This window comes from Papilio xuthus, unplaced genomic scaffold, assembly GCF_000836235.2.
Source record: "Papilio xuthus unplaced genomic scaffold, Pxut_1.1 DF827680.1, whole genome shotgun sequence".
NCBI classification, from domain to species: Eukaryota; Metazoa; Arthropoda; class Insecta; order Lepidoptera; family Papilionidae; genus Papilio; species Papilio xuthus.
In genome coordinates, this window is record NW_013530969.1 from 3,052,939 (window position 1) to 3,071,640 (window position 18,702).

Consider the following 18,702-nt stretch of genomic DNA (forward strand, 5'->3'; position numbering starts at 1 on the left):
AGTGTGACAGTGTACCGAATTGTTGATTACGACAGACAGTTTTTGCGTCACGTCAAGTATTTCAAGAGTTTAGTGGGATTAAGAAATCAGAGCGAAGGTCAAAATTTCATCATAATGGACGCAACAAGTAAGCAGTTTTAACCGATCTCATTAAGAAACGCGTTGTTTACTTATCAATATAAAAACATAAGCAACAAAAGGAATTACAAATCCTATTTTCATCAATCAAATACATTTTGAAGACAAATAGTAAAAGTAAACTCGTTTAACAGTTATAACTTTTTTTTGTTAACATTCTAAATTTAAATTCACTTGTGATTTATTGTTTTTTTTTTTATTTTCATAACATGCCTATGAATATGTATAAGAACATACATAAAAGTACTAGATATGAAATTAAGTTATTAAGAAATTTTTTTACCAAAAATATTTTTTATTGCAAAACTGGTAATTTCCAAATGAATTTACTTAACAAAATGCCTTCCTCGTATTGTTCATGACGTGGATAATGTTGTTTGACTGGTTTGCCTTTAAAATATTTTATTCCAATTGGCAATTACAAACGCATTTACATAATTAAATTATAAAAACATTTACATTGAACTAATGTATTATAAATGATTAGTGCGGACCATCTGTATTTTAAAATTGTTGGTGACATGATGCGTTTAGCTAAGGAATAAAATCGCATGGTAAAAGGAGTTTCGGAAATTTTCCGGTATTGCTTAACAAGATTGTCTTCACGGCCTACATAGCACCGCTGTAGTTACAACATCGATATCTTATAAATCACTTTAAACCTAAGAGAAATAATTTAAACTTGCAAACAAGTGACAATATCCTTAAGGAAATCAATGCATGAATACGCTATAGAAATTGTAACTGTTAATTTCCTCTACCAAGACTCTTGAAGTGATAAAAACATGATTTGTTACAAGTTTAATCAGAAATAAAATATCACGTTTAGAATGGATATGGAGCACAATGCCTTGTTATTTTCAGTCACGTGATACCCATTGCTGGGCATAGACTTCAAACATCACTCCGACCATCATCAATTTTTACGCGTACAATTTAACAATTGAACAATTATCCTGTATCCTACATCATTTCACTGGTACACGAAGATACTAGCCATAGTAACTTAAAGTTAAAATATTGGTTTAACACTATCGATCGCTTAACGGACAATGCAACAACAAAATATTTTTTTTCGTATAAATCTAAATCGGACTCAATTGTCGCTTATCTTTGTGCCTATATGCTATGAATTTGATATGCAAAATCACACAATATGTCAATTACTTGCACTTGCATAATCATGTAACATCAACAATCGTGTAACGGAACGTAAACTGAGCACAATGGGAACGTGATCAGTGTTTACAACACGTTGCCCGCACGCTTTCCCATTCATACATGGAAAATTAATTTGAAATTATTGCACGAATAAACAGCTTTGACCCACTCACAAATTGAACTGAACAATGCGATGCTAATTGTACAATGTATGAATTGTTTTCTATTGGTATTTTACATTTTGCACGTACTATATTTTAACAAAAAAATGTGCATACTAATCGAGACCATCGTTCTTTTTGGAGACTGTTAAAATGCTCAGTTACTTTTGAGGCGCATCCAAATGGAATTACAAATGCTATTTTAATAAAAATATACTAATTTGCTCACTTCAATTATTTTACTAATGACTTTAAACGCGAACTTCTTCGAACGAATTCATTGGAATGCGTGAGATCAGAAGACAGTTTTCTAGCTTCTAGATTAAAAGCACACTACTTATCCTTCATCTTACAGTATCAATAACCAATAAGTTTTCTTTTGAAAGCTTAGATTTTATTGTTTTTAACACCACATTACGGAATCATGGTCAAAGCTGCGTTATTTATTACAGAAAACAATTGAATAAATTCCATATATTCTTTCATCTTCTTAAAAAAAACATTTGAGCATCACCTTAACCCAGAACTATGCATTTCAACTGCTAAGCTACAAATAAACCTAATTACATTTCAGTGGAAAATAAAATGGGTCTTCCACCACCGTACGAGCCCAACGCACCGAACCCAGCACCGCCGCCATCCTACTTCGGCGACAACCCCCCACCCCCAGCAGCTCCCACAGCGCAGCCGCGCACGGTGGTCGTCACCAGTGCTCCCTCGTCATCCGACACCAGTGAAATCAAAATAGGACCAGGACCAACAGGGATCACTTGCCCCAACTGCAACAGATCTGTAGTCACTCGAGTAAACTACGCGGCTAACAATCGAACGCATATTATATCAGCTGGACTTTGTATATTAACTGGGTAAGTCTTATAATTACTATTATAATATATACTTACTATTATACAAATATCCATTGTTAAAAAATCTGTACGAAATGTTTGTACTCCGACAGAGCTACCTTGTTTTGTGTCGGGGGAAATCTTTTAAAGTTACCCTGCTTTAGGAAGACAGGGTTATGTGGGATTTGACCCACTTAATCCCTTCGGTGGCCAAACTCAAGTGCAATAGAAGAGGGTTCCGAGAAGGAAGGAACGCATCCGATTACTTTCTTTATAAGTTCAGAATTATTTTAACGTGCAAATGTAGACAATTTGTGCCTCTCACTTTTTGAATGTTAAAAAAAACGTATTAAATGGAGAATTGTTAATATATCAGTTACAAGAACCGACGCTCAATGTCGGTTGAATCATTTGCCAGTAATTACTTATTATGTTTTCATAATTTTGAAAGCAATACGGCTGACGGTCGATAAGTTTTTTTGATTTTATTTAAGTTACAAAATAAACACAGCCATGATTTTCTTGCTTTCTCTTCTTTGTTGATGTTAGCATTAATTATGTTTGTAAAATTGTATCAAAAGTTTTTCTTTTGATGCCTCATTACGACATTTTCTCAAAGAACTTACATTGTGGAGAGGAAGAGATAACGATGAATGATATTTGATCTCTCTGACGTAACACTCTGATATGAGAAACAACTCATTCACTTTAATTACGCCGCTAATAAAAACACATTGTACGCAGTCAAGTATCACATCACGTCATTATTTTTATTACAAGTACAGTTCCCGCTAGAATTTGTAAAATATCTTGAAGCACATTTTTCACACATACAGCTATTTTATTTTTATAATATTCATGTATTTTTTTTCTCATCCGAAATAACTGAAAATCTTAAATTATTAATGTGGATGTTTAGATGGATGGATGATGGATGTTTCTTTGAAGGTATCTTCAAAACGGCTGAATGGATGTCGCCGGAACTCATTAACTTTTTTTATTAAATCCGCGCGGACGACGTCGCGGGCGACAGCAAGTGTTTGATAAAGTTTTGGCCGCCATGTTTGGTATTTTACTTTTCTTTACATTCTTTATTTATGCATTCTGTTGAAACGAGACACAGTATACTGTTTTTAGGGTTCCATACCTCGAAAGGAAAAAAACGGAGCCCTTATAGGATCACTTTGTTGACCGTCCATCTGTCTGTCAATACCCTTTTTATCAAGAACGCTTGAAGGTATTAAGCTGGAATATATTTTTGAGTAATGTGTCGTTTTACAGATGCTGTTGCGGTTGCTTCGTCCCCTACTGTATGCGATCCTGTAAATCTGCAAATCATTTTTGCCCTAAATGTAGAGCGTTCATCGGTACCTACGTACCGTCTTGATTAAATATAATACATTGCCAATTTATTCTTAATGTAATAAACTCGTGTACCTTTGGAAAAATAACTGTGTTTGAACTCCGATAGAAGAAATGAACGAAGGATTAGGAAAAATGTAATGATTTGTAATAAATGTTTAAACGCAATAAAAAATAAATATTAATATGATGAAACTAAAATTTGATAAAGGCGGATTTATCTCTATATTTTTAGATAATATATAAAACTATGTTCGTATGTTTTTCATACAAGGAATATATACATATGTAACATGCGTTTTGATTATTTCTAATGTATTTGTATGTTTTCTTAATTATTTTCTACAAACATTTATGGAAAATTTCTATTCTGTGATATGTTTATAATTCTTTTTAAGTTCTTTTTAAGACATATTTTATGTTTAAGGTATACTAGTTACGTCATTATTACATTAAAACTAAAAATTATGTTGTATAAATTTAATTTTTATTCGAAATTTTCTACTTATTTAAATATAATTTTTTATACAATCGGAATTTTTATTTTTAACCTAAATTATATATTGTTACCGAAAGCATAAAATGTTCAAAAAACATGTAAATTTTAAGATATTTATGTAAATAAATGCATCCTAGTAATTATCGGTTGTCAATACTTTTCAGTTTATTATTTTTAAACATTATTAAAACAAATGATTACAATTAAGGTAACATTCACAACACATTTTAATTGTATTTTATAATTTGTGACGTAAATTATTAAAGGAAGAAAAGCTTCCAGTAGATTCGCAACTTTGTTGCATTTGAACAAGCAAAGATATTGCGGCCAAAATAAACTTCCATAAACTTAACTAAAATCTCTTAAATGTGACAAGGAAAACAATAGAGAAGTTTTCAGTTTAAAATTTTATCAGACATTGTAGCGTAAAATGTTTTAATAATAAAAGCATATATTTGGAGTTTCTTATGTCAGCGTACTATCTATCCTTTCCTTCCATTGCGTTTAAAATCTAGACGGTTTGACGAACGAGTTTTGGTTATTTATCGTGCGTAAAAAATAGTATTCTTTAAATTATTGGCACTTAAACTCTCAAAATCGAAACTTTAACGATAAAAAATAATAAACACACTCGCGAAATAAACTCCCTGGATGTTTTTACATTGTTTAAATTACAAACAGACATATTCTAAATTTAACTAACAAAATTAACAATTATATCTAATCTCTATGTAAAAAGTCGCATTTTTATAAAATCGTTTTCCTTGTGTAAACTCCAAGAAACCTTTGACAATTGGGACAATAGTGCTCCACGTTTTTCCATCTTTTCACTACGTACGGTATTATGCAACAACACAGCCACCTGAAAATTTTAAAAAGTATTTATCGTAAAAGTGTTGCCTTGTAAAGAACAACAATGTTTTATAATTAGTTATTTTTTCTGAAACCTACTAGATATTCAAGTTTAGAGCGGTCTGCATTCATTTGCGGTATTCATATCTAGATAATAAATTTCCTTAATAATCTGATTATTACGATTTTTTATTTATATTAACAACATAATACGTAACGTGGAACCATACCAAAACAACACCCCCAGTATCACTGCAATTATGTGAGTTAGAGTGGTGTTCTTATACGCCGCCCTGGTCATAACATCCTCATGGCAGTGTGGACAGCGCATGCCCACTGGCTCCGAGCCCACGCGCAAGAGGTCCATCTCGATGTAAACATCATTATTACTCTGCCTGATCTGCTCGTATGAGTTTGTATCCACTAAAATATTGGAACATATAAGATTAGATGGAAATGTATGAATGTCGCTGACCGATTATGTACTTTGTCAATTTATATTCGGAAAATTGAAGCCGTAAAATAGTCGAAATACAATGACATTATCGATTTATTCAATATTTTCTAACAGCTTATTATAACTTAAATTTGATGATAATATGACGAAGTTATATGAACGAAAAAGTGTTCTACTGATTAAATTTTACACCTCACCATGATATTACTAAATCAACACACATGAAATATCCTACGATGTCGATATACTACAAATGCACTAACGATAATTTTATTTAAATATAATAAGAATAAAACAATTCACTCACTTGCTTTCCCAATATACAATAAATAAATTGTTACAAATAAACCACTTAGAAAATTACAGCACACTAGTTACATGTACATTTAATTATAATAAATGGAAGAAAAAAGTTATTTCTGTTACTTATTGCATGTGACAAATGTATAATATGGAGCAAGTATAAAGATTCTAATTTAAAAACAAACTATCGAAGATAAGTATCGGATAAACTACTACTTGTTTGTAGCGCAGTGCAAGTTATCGGAAACACACGATATATCCATTGGTTATCGAATGCTTAGATAGATAACGCTAAATATATTACAAGTGTACCTAAATATGCCGCGTAAAGTGGATAGCATAGCATCATATAGATATTGCATAGTCTTCCATGTTATCTATCTATGCCCCGCGACTTTTCTTATTGCGTATTCATCATTATGCCTTTGAGATTCAATCTGTCTAGAAGTTAAAATTCAAGTACAGGGAGAAGCAGGGTAAAGGGAAAGTGTCACATATTTATAATCTCACTCTCACAGTTTGAAATTGTATAACACCCGCATAAAGAAGGTGTAATGAATGTAAAATTGTAATCTTTACTATCAAATAAGATCACAATCAGAAACTAAAAGTAATGAAGAAAATCGACAAATGCAATCAGAATGGTGGGTTTACCAAAAAAAAGAAATTAAAATTAAAACTGACGTACACAGAACGTTCCCGTTACGTGTGTCTTTGCAAATAGTAAAAAAATTAACATGACATGACGTCATCTGTCATTATGACATTGACATATTTTTATTTGGCTTTGCGTTGTAAATAACCTAGGGTTTTGGAATCGGTTTTTAGTATTTATCTAGAACCATTTAACAGTTTAGAGTAAGTGTAGTAGCAAGATAGATCTGAAACAACAGTGTTTCTGAAATAAAAACCCAAAGACTTTCTGATGATCTATTTTTCTTATATGAGACTTATTGGTCTCTGAGCAAGCTTAGCAATGGATGTAGATTTATTAAGACCAGGAACTGTACCCATATCACCAGACACTATCCTCTGGTTTGAATTTATACTTGATCCTACTCTATTAAAAAAACACCTCAGTAAAAGAAATCCAGGTTAGTAAACTTTCATTATTATTCAAATAGTTAAAACGGCAATATTAATGATTTTCGCGCCCATGACAGGTAATTTTATATATTACTAATAGAATTGTATTACATTGTATGCATTTTTTAGGCATATTGGTTGCATTTCGACCTCCAGTATCCTAAACTGCTTTTAAAGTGTAATTCCATTCCGATTTTTTGCTCTTTGTGTCATTGGAGGTCTGACAGTTAAGTTTTATGATTTTTAATTATCAAATAGTATTTTCTTAATAACAGAACCATCAGCATGTGAGCTTATAGAAGAATTCTTATCAGTTGATGCGAAGAATTCAGCATCAAAAGCTGCAAGTGAAAGAGTTGTTGATGTGGATGGTCCACCCAGTCCGCCAACAGTGACAACTACACCTTTACAATTTTCTAGAAAACAACTAGCACTGAAGATTCTGGCTCTTAAGATAGCTGCCACACTTCATTGGAACTTGGGTAATCAAAATTATGTACTGTTTGATATGAAAGTTATGTAAAATAATGTGATAATAAACTTATTCTGTACAACTTTAATTGTACCAAATGGACTCCTCTCTGAAGAGAGAGGAGACTCTGAGTACCTAGAAGGAGACAGAAAAGTCAGCAAATTATATTTCTGCAACATTGGTTAATTATAAATGTCACACACTACATGTACAAGACCTGAAATAAAACAAAAAGGTCATGTAGAACATAGTCTTGAAGAATACTTAAGCTACTTATTAAGTTTTTTTAAATGCCGCATGGACGGAGTCACGGGGAACAGCTAGTTTAGTACAAAATTACATTATTTTTAGGTAACGCATGTTTATTTATGACGAATAATTTCAGATGTATTTGAAACAAAGTTACCTCCACAAATACAGCAACAGCTGATGCAAGATCTTGTTTATGTAGCCACTGACACAGCATTTGCGGTCCCACCACAGGTAAATAGACTTCATACATTATTTCTAGCAGGCTGTTACGGAATAAACATTTAGTTATGTAGAGTTTATTACAAACTGTAATTATGTTCACTATTCTGTTAGAAACTTTTTTTAGGAGAATCAGTGGCTTAGAGTTTAAGTAATGGACTTGTCTGCAGTTCCTGTGTTTGAATCCCGCCATCTACCAAATGTTTTTCAATTATAGATTTAAACCATATTTTATGTACTACAGGGTGTATGCTTATTGTATATATGATAAAATTTAAATAAATGTGATTCATTTTAGGAAATACCAACAGAGTTATTAAACAAACCTCAAGTACAATTTGCACTGACTTTATATCATAGATGGATACTAAGATTTCCTGTTAAAGCTGCCTTATTCGCTAAGTCTACAAAAATGCCTTTTGTACATGTGTAAGTATTGACATTAATTATTGAAAAAAAATTTTATACTACTATCAATCTTACTATCTTACTAATATTATAAATTCGAATGTTTGGATGGATGCATGTTTGTTTATTAGAAGGTATCTCCAGAACGGCTGCATGGATCTTACTAAAATTTAACATAGAGGTTAAGCATAGTTTAGAGGAACATATAGGCTACTAATTAATTTATTTTAAATCCAGCTCGGATGGAGTCGCGGGCGATAGCTAGATTAATATAATTTTTCTCTTTTATTAGACCCGGAATGCAAACAGATACAGGTTACAGTCCTATGAATCAAAACTTTGAAAAAATACTTCGAATGTGTGACACATCTCGCTTACAAAGTATTAAATATTTAGAAAGTGTTCTAACAGAATGTACAAGTCATAGAACCCCTAAATCAATTAAAATACCAGTAATGGAGTCATTCATACATTTAACGGAGGATTGTAATGATATGAACCATAATTGGAATGCAGGAGATGTCTTCATTAACCAGTATGAACTTGCAATGCAAATTCATTTTGATTTATGCTACAATTATTTCTTTTATGGACAACATGATATGGCAAAAAAACATATACTCGGTTGCAGAGAAAATGCAAAACTACTTGAAAAAATTGTGGAAATAAAAGGCTATGGATTTCAAAGGGAAATGCCGTGGAATAATTTCAATTATGCTAGTATGACAAATGATGATATTGTAGGTTATATAAGAGCACTAAATTTAGGTTACGAATTGCTCAATGAAGAACCTACGTTGTTACAGAAACTTCAAGAGTCTGTAGCAAATCATTATGCTGGGATAATAGCTATTTTACAAGCCGACAATCTGGCTAGAGAAATCCCAATGATACATAGAGAAGTTGTAGAACTAGATATACAAGGATCGGCTTCAAGTGGTGCCTTTACTGTTGCCAGAGATCTATTAAATAGAGTTTCAGCACTAAACGCTGTGAGATATGCCCTCGAAGGCGGCATACCGTCAACACATCCTGATTTCCTTAACAAACTTAAAACTCTGGGTAACAAATTTTATGACTTGCTATTCTGGGCTCTGGGCCCAGTTTTGCAATCCGACTTATCAGAAGACGACTGGAGCAAGTTAAACATTTTCTTTTTACATTTAGCAACGTCCCAATGCAAAATACCAATCGATAGAATAGACGAGTACTTAAGAAAATACGTTGGAGCTGATTCAAGTGAAAAGGTAAGAAGGAAATTAATATCTGATGATAATTTGAAACAAATTATTAATGATCCGATGAATGGTGACGATGAGAACATGGATATTCCAAGAGAGCTCCTCACCGACGACTGGGATGCGCCAGGTTTCGATTCTAAAAGCGTCCCCGAACTCGGATTGGGAAAGCTGAAGAAGCGACTCGTGGAGGCATCGACGGCTGACGATGTGCGAATGTGTTTGGTTACGTTAGCAATTACATCGCCTTCGTCTCCGCTCTGGAAAATAAGTCCGTCGTGGAAGCCCGCCGGCACCTTGGCGAATGCACTGGTTTCTTTGCCTCGAGGATTCTTGCAAGACTTTGGATACATAGTGTCGGGCGCCGCCCGAGCGAGGGCGGAGGCCGGGTGCTCCCGCGTCGCTCTATCTATGCTCTCCGTGTTGGAAAGCGAGGTCCGCAACCAGGTCGGCGGGGGATCGGACTCGATAATGTACCGACTGTGTCGCCTGTTGTCATGGGAAGTGCTTTACTTGCAAGTAAATGTGATGCTCAGCGAATGGCCGCACCACCGGCTCAATTTGACAGTACTGGCCAACAAATGCAGGGCCGCCATCACAGCCGCCGCATCCGGCGACAGCGTCGCGCCACGACCACAGGTATATCAATCAGGGTCATATTTTTTATTACGTTTGCTGCAAAATGTAGGTTTAAAGGAAATTCGTCTGGTTTGCTTGTTATCTAAAATGGTAATGTAGGTGTTGGAGGCGTGCTGGACGTGTCTGGTGAATGCGTGCGAGTGGGACGGAGCAGGGGTGGGGGCAGGAGGTGCGGGCGAGGTGGCCGCCGCTCTCTGCGCCGCCTGCCTCGAGCTGCAGCGCGGCAAGGCTACCAGGAAATTTCCACGCGCCTTGTGGGACTATGGTATACATTTATTACATATTATATGAGTCGTATTTAAATCTTGCACAAATAAGTTACACAAAGTGTACGTTTTCAGCTCTTGCGGTATACTGCAACGGTTCTAATGGTCCCGTAAAGCGAACCTCGAGTGGGGTGGCCTCGCACTCCCGCGATGCACCTAACTCGTCCGAAGCGAGGAACTCCTTCAACGCGTTCCTGGCGAGCCTGCGGGAGCCCCTGGCCATCAGCGTCATGCTCTCGCTCCTCGCCAGGATATACAACCTGATCGTGGACGACAGCTCCTTGGAACTGGTCGTGGAGTACACCACCCTCTGGCCTTCCACCATATCCAATATGAACAACTACAATACTAAGCATATCATCGAATCTCTCACGGATCTACTCGAGAGAAGTCTGAAGTTGTACCCATATAATACGTCCTGGTGGGTGTTTTCGTTCGAAACAAGTTCTTTTCCTCCATTTAGTTCTAATTGCTAACACAAGTGTTCAAAAATGTGTCGCGGGCAGGCTCCGTCTGTACGGGGACGTGGAGATGTGCGGGGCGCGATGGGGCGCGGCGCTGCGGCGATACCTGTGCGCGCTGGCGGCCGGCAGCTGGCACTTCGCGAAGCGCGCGCCCGACGAGGGCAGCATAGCGCGCCGCGCAGCCCGCTGCTGCCAGGCCCTCGGCGCGCCCACGCAGGCCGCCGCGCTCTGCCAGCTGCCCGACGAGCCCGACTACACCACCGCATTCAAATGCCTCGCCGAAAAGGTCACTACCCATATAGTGTGCTTGCAAATTATGTTGAAACTGACTTATGAAATTTCAAGAATCAATAAATTTTGCGTGTTATTCTATTATATATGTTTAACGAATATAGAGTGGGAACGCCGCGGACGCGATGGACGCATACTACGGGTGCCTGTGGGACGGCACGCTGCTGGAGGTGGCGGTGGCGCTGCACGCGCGGCGCGGGGAGGGCGGGAGACGCGCACGCGCAGTGAAGGCGGCCGGCGCGCTCGAGCTCAACGCCAACAACAGCGAGGACATACAGCGCGAGGCGGCCGCCGTCAGGCGCGCGCGTCTCCTCAGAGCTCTCACCAATCAATACGTCGCTTAACAAAGACCAATAAATATTATTAGGAATTTATTATTGTTTCCATATGATCACGTTCAGTCGGCCCTTTCAGGTGTTGTTGGTTGACTTGCGATACTTCAATCTTGTCCAAGACTTTGTACTTTTTGTTATTGTCGTATTTCAAAGTCCATTTAAAATCGCTTCGCCACTGTAGTAACATTGTTACCTTACTGCTCTTAAACTCTCGATTATTTCGACGATATTAAACCATTAATTACAACTTGTAAGAAGTTTTTAAAAAACCAAAGTGGATGTTGAATAATAAAATTAAAAAAAATAAAACAATATATTCGAACTATTGACCTTTATTCAACAATTACATAACAAAGAGTAGAGGCGTATTTATTTGCTGTAATCAAGAATCTTAGAGTTACCTTAAAATTACTTTCTGAACATTAAATAGTACAATCTGTAAAATAAATAACATAATATAATGTGAGGAGGAGTTAAAATACTGTGCCTTTCTATGACATATATTTATAGATACTACATTAAGTACAGATATTATTAAATTAATTTTTTACAACTTAAATGATGTCTAACACGACGCCTCTAACTCTAATGTACAATCATACATCATTAACACAGATGCAGTAAAACACTTTCCAAACAAAAAGCAAATTACACATCTCTCCTAAATTAACTTTCGTCCGGCGAAATCTTGTAAAGTTCAGGGCATTTCTTTCAATGGAATGTTTTCTTAATCAAGGAATAAATAAAGTTGACTGTATTAATATTGTAAGTATAGTTACAGATATTATAAGGCCCTTCGTACACAAGGCAACGTAAAATCCTAATGCCGGAAATTATAGTCGCTGAGCGAGTAATACAATGGAGAAATTCGTACACAGCTCGCCTCCCCGACATATCTATCTGTCATCGCCAAGGACAGACGCTCGCAACCTGTTAGTCGTGAGTCGTAAGAAAAGTCACTGCGATTTTCAAGATGGCGGAACATACAGTCGATATGTAGTGGTTATGAGCGAATAGAAGAAGATTCACGTCAACCATTCTACAATACTCGCAACGCAAGAATGCAACATTCATTTTGAAGATGTGTACGGAAGGGCTAAAAGTACAGTTTCTAAATCACAATTCTAATATAAGAGATCAATGTAAATCCAAGAAATGTATTCGGTTTATTCCTATTAACATAATAGTATTAAGATATTAAATAAATTAGAAACACAACAGTCTACTGAAATATAATCACTTGGGATGTAATAAGTAGGTCCTGCTTGTAACATTCATCTTCTAGTTGACATCTTGCCCTACAGTGTACCGCGACTTATATTTAGATACGAATTGACGCATGCACGTGTTTACACGACGAACTTTTCCAACGCAAGCATAGCAAGCGACGCCATCGCCGCCACGGCCGGCACTGTCACCAACCACGCGAATATTATATTCCTGAAAAAATAAACATTTAATCATCCAAGTAATGGAAACATTTTAAACTCTTTTAACACAAGGCACACGACTGCGATTTGTATGACACTAACTGCCGTCGCTGTGGAAATCATTTAAAGATTAAGGTTCTCAGAGTACCTATTATGTTGTTAACAAAGATTACCTAAAGAGACTCCAATCGACCGCTTTCTCGGAGAAGTATCCGACACAAACGACGGAGCCGACCTTACAGTGCGTAGTGGAGACGGGCAGGCCCGCCTTGCTCGCCACCAACACCGTCAACGCCGCGCCAAGCTCGATTGTGAACCCCCTGACATACATTTGAACAAACTTGGTCACATTGTTGATAGACTTTTTTTTAACTACTATATGTTATCAGAAAAACGCATAGCACATACGTATCGGCAGTGATGCTAGTTAGATCCTCGCCCACGGTCTGTATGACGCGGCGGCCCCACAGCCACAGGCCGACCGCGATCCCAACGCCCCCAAACACGAGAATGGCGAGGGGCGTTTCAGCGCGTGCATGCGCCCCGCCCTCCGAGTACAACAGCCACAGCGCCACCAGCGGACCGATCGCGTTACTGCACACAACATGATATATGGCATTGCTGACTGTAGCAGGTGATCTATCACCTCACAAAATAACGGCGACACGACCTTGAAAAGCAACCCCTGTGTTTACAAACCTAACGTCGTTTCCGCCGTGGGCGAAGGCGCCGAAGGTCGCGGTGAGCACTTGCAGGAATGAGAAGAGACGCAGGGTGTCGGGCGGAGGAGGCGGGGGCGCGCGGCGAGGACTGCCGGCTCGCAGCAGCGGCGCCGCGCTGGAGTTGGGCGTCAGGGCCGGTAGCGCCGTCCGCCCCTCCCGCAACTCGCGTCCGTCCCGCTCGATGCTCCACGCGCTGCCCTCCGGACCCTAAAATTATTGTCTTACATTCACCACGAGAAAGACATTTTCTGAATTCCTAATTATGTGGTAGTGGTTATTTAATATTTTCTGTTCTATTTACATAGGCTAGCGTATGCTAACCTTGTCGAGTCGAGGTGGCGGCGGCGGTGGCGAACCATTCGCTCTGGTGCCCTCTCCCCGGGCTATAGTGTCACAGGAGTCGCCGAGAAAGCCATTCCTGGAGCCGGAGCCGTAGCTCTCACCCATTCCCGCGAGCTGCGACGAGTCCAAGCTCTTGCAGCAGCTCAAGGTCTCGTCGATGTACTTTAAGGTGTTGATTTGAGGGTCTGCGTCTACTAATTGAAGTCTCGATTGGTTTGGAGGGCTCAAACTTCTCGACAGAATGCTACAGTCGTCCATGGTGGCCAGCAAAGCTCGGTTTCTCGCATTCATCTCTCTCACGTCCATCGAACCTTTGTCGGCGTCGCTAAGTGTTACCATCTCAGCGCTCTCCTCGATCGCCTCTAGGAGTTTTCCATCGTCTGACAGCAAAGATGTAGGACGCTGCGCTACTCCACTTTTGTCGAAATGTGTCGGTGTGTTCGCTGGTGTTGTTTCTAAAATACACAATGAGTTATTATTATTTGTTGTAAAAATGCTAAGTTGTTATACTTGATTACTTCCGAGCTTTCATACTAAGCTGCTTGTGTGCGTCGGTGAACAAATATTACTTAGCGCCCTAATTAGCCTACTAGAGCAATTTCATGCCATAGTCGTAACCTTATTTTCCTGAATAGCTCATAATATAAAACTTAATTATCCAAAGCAATATTTGTCATACGCAAACTGTTTTCAAAGCTAAATGCGCCCGTGACCTGCTTTTCTGCGGGCATTCATACATTTTCGTGTCGCTGATTAAGAAACGTTAAAGACCTGGGCTTTGTAAGCGTCAACGCTCCACAAATCCAGGTCAACATTTCCCTCGTTAAAATGCCTTTAGTGCATTTGTTGGAAATTAAATTCCATCCCTCATCCTTTTTTCACGATAAATGTGATTCGACTAAAGGCTTTTTACTTTTTTTACAGCAGAGATCTCTGCTTTTGTCCGGGAGAGTTAATTCTTCATACATGGTCTTCTTAATTTTTTAGCTACAATACCGTTGGATAATCCTAATGTAAAGTTAACAGGTGGCGCGGAGAGACAGCGTCGATAGTAGGGCACAAGGAAGATCCTCACGAGCGCGGCCACCAGCACCCCCAACACCATAGACCCCGACAACGCTATCCACGTCGGTATCTTGTCCATCGCAAGTACTGGAACAAAAAATAACTAATAAAAACGTTAAGTATTTTTTACAACGATTTAACAATATTAAAGCGTTTAACAACGTCATTATTCTTGTTTCTTCCTCCAACACAATAAGTCTCAGTATACTTACATTTGGGACCATCGTGCACAACACTGACAACATTGACGGCTACAGTGGCGCCGTAGAAGAACGGCAGCGCGCGTAAACCGGCTACGAGCGGCTCGGGTGCGCGCAAAATGAACCGCCGCACCAGCCAGAACATCATGGCCGAAACTGCGCCGCTTAGCGCCGGGGAGATGAACCACGACAACACTACAATTGATAAACTATAGAAATATAAATTACTGCAAACTGAAATATAAAAAGCTACATGATATAAAACCAGCTTTGTAATCGCTTGTGGTATAACGAGACAGGCAAGAATGTAACGAGGAGAGAGCATCGTCAACCTCAAAGCGTCGGTCCCAATCAGTATCAGTTGCAGTTCCAACTAACCGATTGCTCCGAGGGTGGACCACCGTATGCCGACGGGTCCTTTAGCGGTGAGCGTGAATCCGACAGTGGCGCCGACTACGGAGTGGGTGCCGGAGACGGGGAGACGCAGCGCTGTCGCCAGCAGTAGCCAGGCGGCACTCGCCAGCAGCGCTGCAAGGCAGCCCGCTGCCAGAAGCCGCTCGCCGCCGTCCGTGTACAACGACACGTCCAAAATACCCTTGCGCATCGTATCTGATACCTTATAACCTAAGGGATAGTGTTAAATTTACATTGAATTTTAAATTTTATTTTAAATAACGATTATAAACAATCCGGATAATCGTAAATATTTAAATAGTTTAACCGGGATTTAACCGCCACCATGTCAATTTACAAAGAACTTCGTCACTGATGCGATAATCATAATAATTGCAAAAGTAGCTTCTAATTTTAATTTATAATATAAAAAAAAACGTAATTCTAAGTACAAGATTCTCCAAATTATTTCAAAGTTGTATTTTTTATTGTCCAATTGGAATCTGGTATAGTACGTCAATTTTTACTAAACCTTAGAAATTTGTGTGCAGGTCACATAGAAAAGCAGTTCTTTTATTTATATCACAAATTTTATTCAATTAAATTCTTTGAAAAATTAAAATTTTTATACCCACATACATATATCCGACATATTATGTTACGTGTATAGTGAAAACTTACCAATCAAAACAGCGCCTGCGATCTCGAAGATAGTGGCGAGTATACACGCTTGTGTTAGTGTGAGTACCTTGGAGCCAACACTGGTGCCAAACGAGTTGGCCACATCATTGGCGCCAATGCCGAAAGCCAATATAAACGCTATCACGAATCCACATATCACCAACCAAAACAAATCTGGATCGTACGGTTCCATACTATTTCTTTATTCTTTTGTATTTTTTATTATTTTCAATCCCTTATATAGCACCTATGCAATGTAGATTTTCTATTTATGTTTACGCAACGAAACAACCAACAATGAGCTTTGCTTCTTTCTATAAAAATGGATAAAACTTCTCACTAACAATCCCTTTCTCCAAGTTCAAACAGTCATAGTTCCTTAGAAAAATAGGTATTAAATACAGACTTAAGATAAAGGTTATAAAGAAGATAGTAAAAGTATTTTTCCTAACATTTATAAATGATTAAAATATTAAAAATAATTCAAGTCGGGTGTTGGTAATTGTGCGTCACAACTTTGTGTGTTTAAGACGCGTTTCGATTTGGAGATATGTGTTTGATAGTTTCGGCTTCATTTCTGCAAATAAAAAAAAATCCTTCACTTTTTATTTTATATTCAACTACGAAATTATATATAAAAATTAAATTCCATAATCTATACTGAAATGACGGAATGAAAAGAAGTAAAAAAGTGTTTATAATTTACCATTACAATTTCAATTTAGTCGATAAATTGTGACGCGAAAACGAATCATGATGAAATTCAGTCTACCATGTGGCCTCTTCCTACACATGGCATCTTTGCTATTGATTATCCGTTCCGTTCAATATTCCAGCAATAAAATATTAAGGGCAACGAAAAAAACGACGACAATGTGCCTCCAAATTAAGATTTGTATAAGCATTTGCGTCACACATTGCGTTTCCATATTACACATAACTACGTTATATTTTAAGCAAGCGTGAATGTCAACGTTCTATTTTAAGTTTTAAAATTTACCGATAACTATGTAAATACCTATCTCATCTAATTAACTAGAGAAACATGTTAATGTCGCGTACTTACTTTTAGAAAGTGGAGTATTTTATAACACGGAACGTTACGATCCAAGAAGCACAATATATCACCTTGGGCCTCTCAGCTGTGTACTGAGTTAACGTGGGGTCGCGCAAGTCAGGTCTCCAGCACAATAGAGCATGCGCCGAGGACACCGCCACCCCGCCGCGCACTCACCCCCTTACCGCCCCATCTTATGTGGACCACTCAATTTGCGATTGTTTGCAAAAGAACTCCTCCTGAAATCGTAAAAATCTAATAGCAAGATAAAATATCATACCCGTTAAAAGTAAATAAGAAGAACAACAAAATAATCTAAATGCATATGAAAAGAACAGTTAATAAAAGTAATAATTTCCGTTGTCATACTTTTACTAATACAAATGCGAATGTAAGTTTTATTGCTCTGTTTAACGCCCACCACCATCACAAAAGATTGAACACACATTGTAGAAAAAATATCTTATGAAATACCTTTAGTTCAGAAAAGAAACATCCCGAGGGATAGCGAAATAAATAACACTGTCATATAAAATATCCATTGACAAAGTCATATTTAGATTATATTGTTGCTATGGTACTGAGTATTACAGGTTGAAAATAAAAATGATTTTGCCTAATAATATCTTCGAGTATACATAAAAATTTTCCAGCGTGTAAAATGTGTTTAAATTGAAAATACGCGGAGCCGCGAATACATGCAATTGAATTTAGAAATCAAAAGCAACAATCTCAGATCGTTAACAGTAAATTTTACAAATATGTGTAATAAAACAGTACAAAAAAAATCATTAGTGTTTTCAAATTTTCCCACTAACTAACCACTTAGTCACTAACTTTAGTCTACATTTTTCGTACTAAGTATTGACTAAGGGTGCAAAATTTTATTATCGTATCATAGGATACTTACTTGCAATCCTGCTTCGGCTTAACACAGCTAATAATCGGCTGTAGTCACATTATAAATATATGTATGTTGTGTATTGGTCCTACCCTGTAAGTCATTTGCTTGACGTAAAAGAGAAAACAGGAATCGGTTAACCCTTAAATATAATTGATAAAAAATGAGTGAGTATGTAGAATGTAAGGTAGTAAGTTATTTAGACTCTTTTTCCACTATCCGACTGTTGAAGAGTTGCGGGTGCCTAGTAGTTGCTGGAAAATATACCTTAACCATGAAACCTAAAACATGGAGGCCGTGGATCACAAAATTAGAAGATATGTAAAGTTTCAAAAAAATAAAAAACGCAAATTTAGGTAAATCTTTACAGGAAAAAATTAAACGTTTGGTCTCATTTGACATCTTTCATTTTAATTTTCAAACTTTCAAACGCAATGCGATGCGAGACCTGACACTGACAATG

The 18,702-nt window shown here is 37.6% G+C and overlaps 3 protein-coding genes across 6 annotated transcripts; 2 read left to right on the plus strand and 1 right to left on the minus strand.

Annotated features, from left to right (window-relative positions):
* The first annotated feature begins 84 nt into the window (after positions 1-84).
* Positions 85-4,164, plus strand: LOC106117511 (lipopolysaccharide-induced tumor necrosis factor-alpha factor homolog). Its single transcript, NM_001312329.1, is given in 3 exon segments — positions 85-127; positions 2,035-2,326; positions 3,587-4,164. Coding segments are annotated over 3 exon segments (411 nt in total). The 5' UTR covers positions 85-114; the 3' UTR covers positions 3,693-4,164.
* A 2,399-nt stretch (positions 4,165-6,563) lies between these two features.
* IntS8 (integrator complex subunit 8) lies at positions 6,564-11,485 on the plus strand. The gene is made up of 9 exons (XM_013311697.1): positions 6,564-6,872; positions 7,140-7,346; positions 7,722-7,819; positions 8,106-8,236; positions 8,508-10,092; positions 10,192-10,357; positions 10,434-10,779; positions 10,865-11,108; positions 11,218-11,485. The coding sequence occupies exons 1-9, from the start codon at positions 6,755-6,757 to the stop codon at positions 11,455-11,457; spliced, it is 3,135 nt and encodes a 1,044-aa protein (XP_013167151.1). The 5' UTR covers positions 6,564-6,754; the 3' UTR covers positions 11,458-11,485.
* A 298-nt stretch (positions 11,486-11,783) lies between these two features.
* Positions 11,784-18,645, minus strand: NaPi-III (Na[+]-dependent inorganic phosphate cotransporter type III). Of its 4 annotated transcripts, none has more exons than XM_013311651.1 (11): positions 18,249-18,645; positions 17,410-17,577; positions 16,282-16,858; positions 15,586-15,831; positions 15,220-15,402; positions 14,939-15,094; positions 13,922-14,397; positions 13,578-13,807; positions 13,287-13,472; positions 13,052-13,198; positions 11,784-12,888 (listed from the first exon to the last, which is right to left on the minus strand). In XM_013311651.1, exons 3-11 carry the CDS (start codon positions 16,472-16,474, stop codon positions 12,798-12,800), a joined length of 1,908 nt encoding a protein of 635 aa, XP_013167105.1. In that variant the 5' UTR covers positions 16,475-16,858; positions 17,410-17,577; positions 18,249-18,645; the 3' UTR covers positions 11,784-12,797. The 4 variants fall into 4 exon arrangements, with proteins under 4 accessions (XP_013167105.1, XP_013167102.1, XP_013167103.1 ...); XM_013311648.1 differs by having other exon boundaries at positions 17,348-17,577; XM_013311649.1 differs by lacking the exon at positions 18,249-18,645 and adding an exon at positions 17,813-17,926 and having other exon boundaries at positions 17,348-17,577.
* Positions 18,646-18,702: the final 57 nt, after the last annotated feature.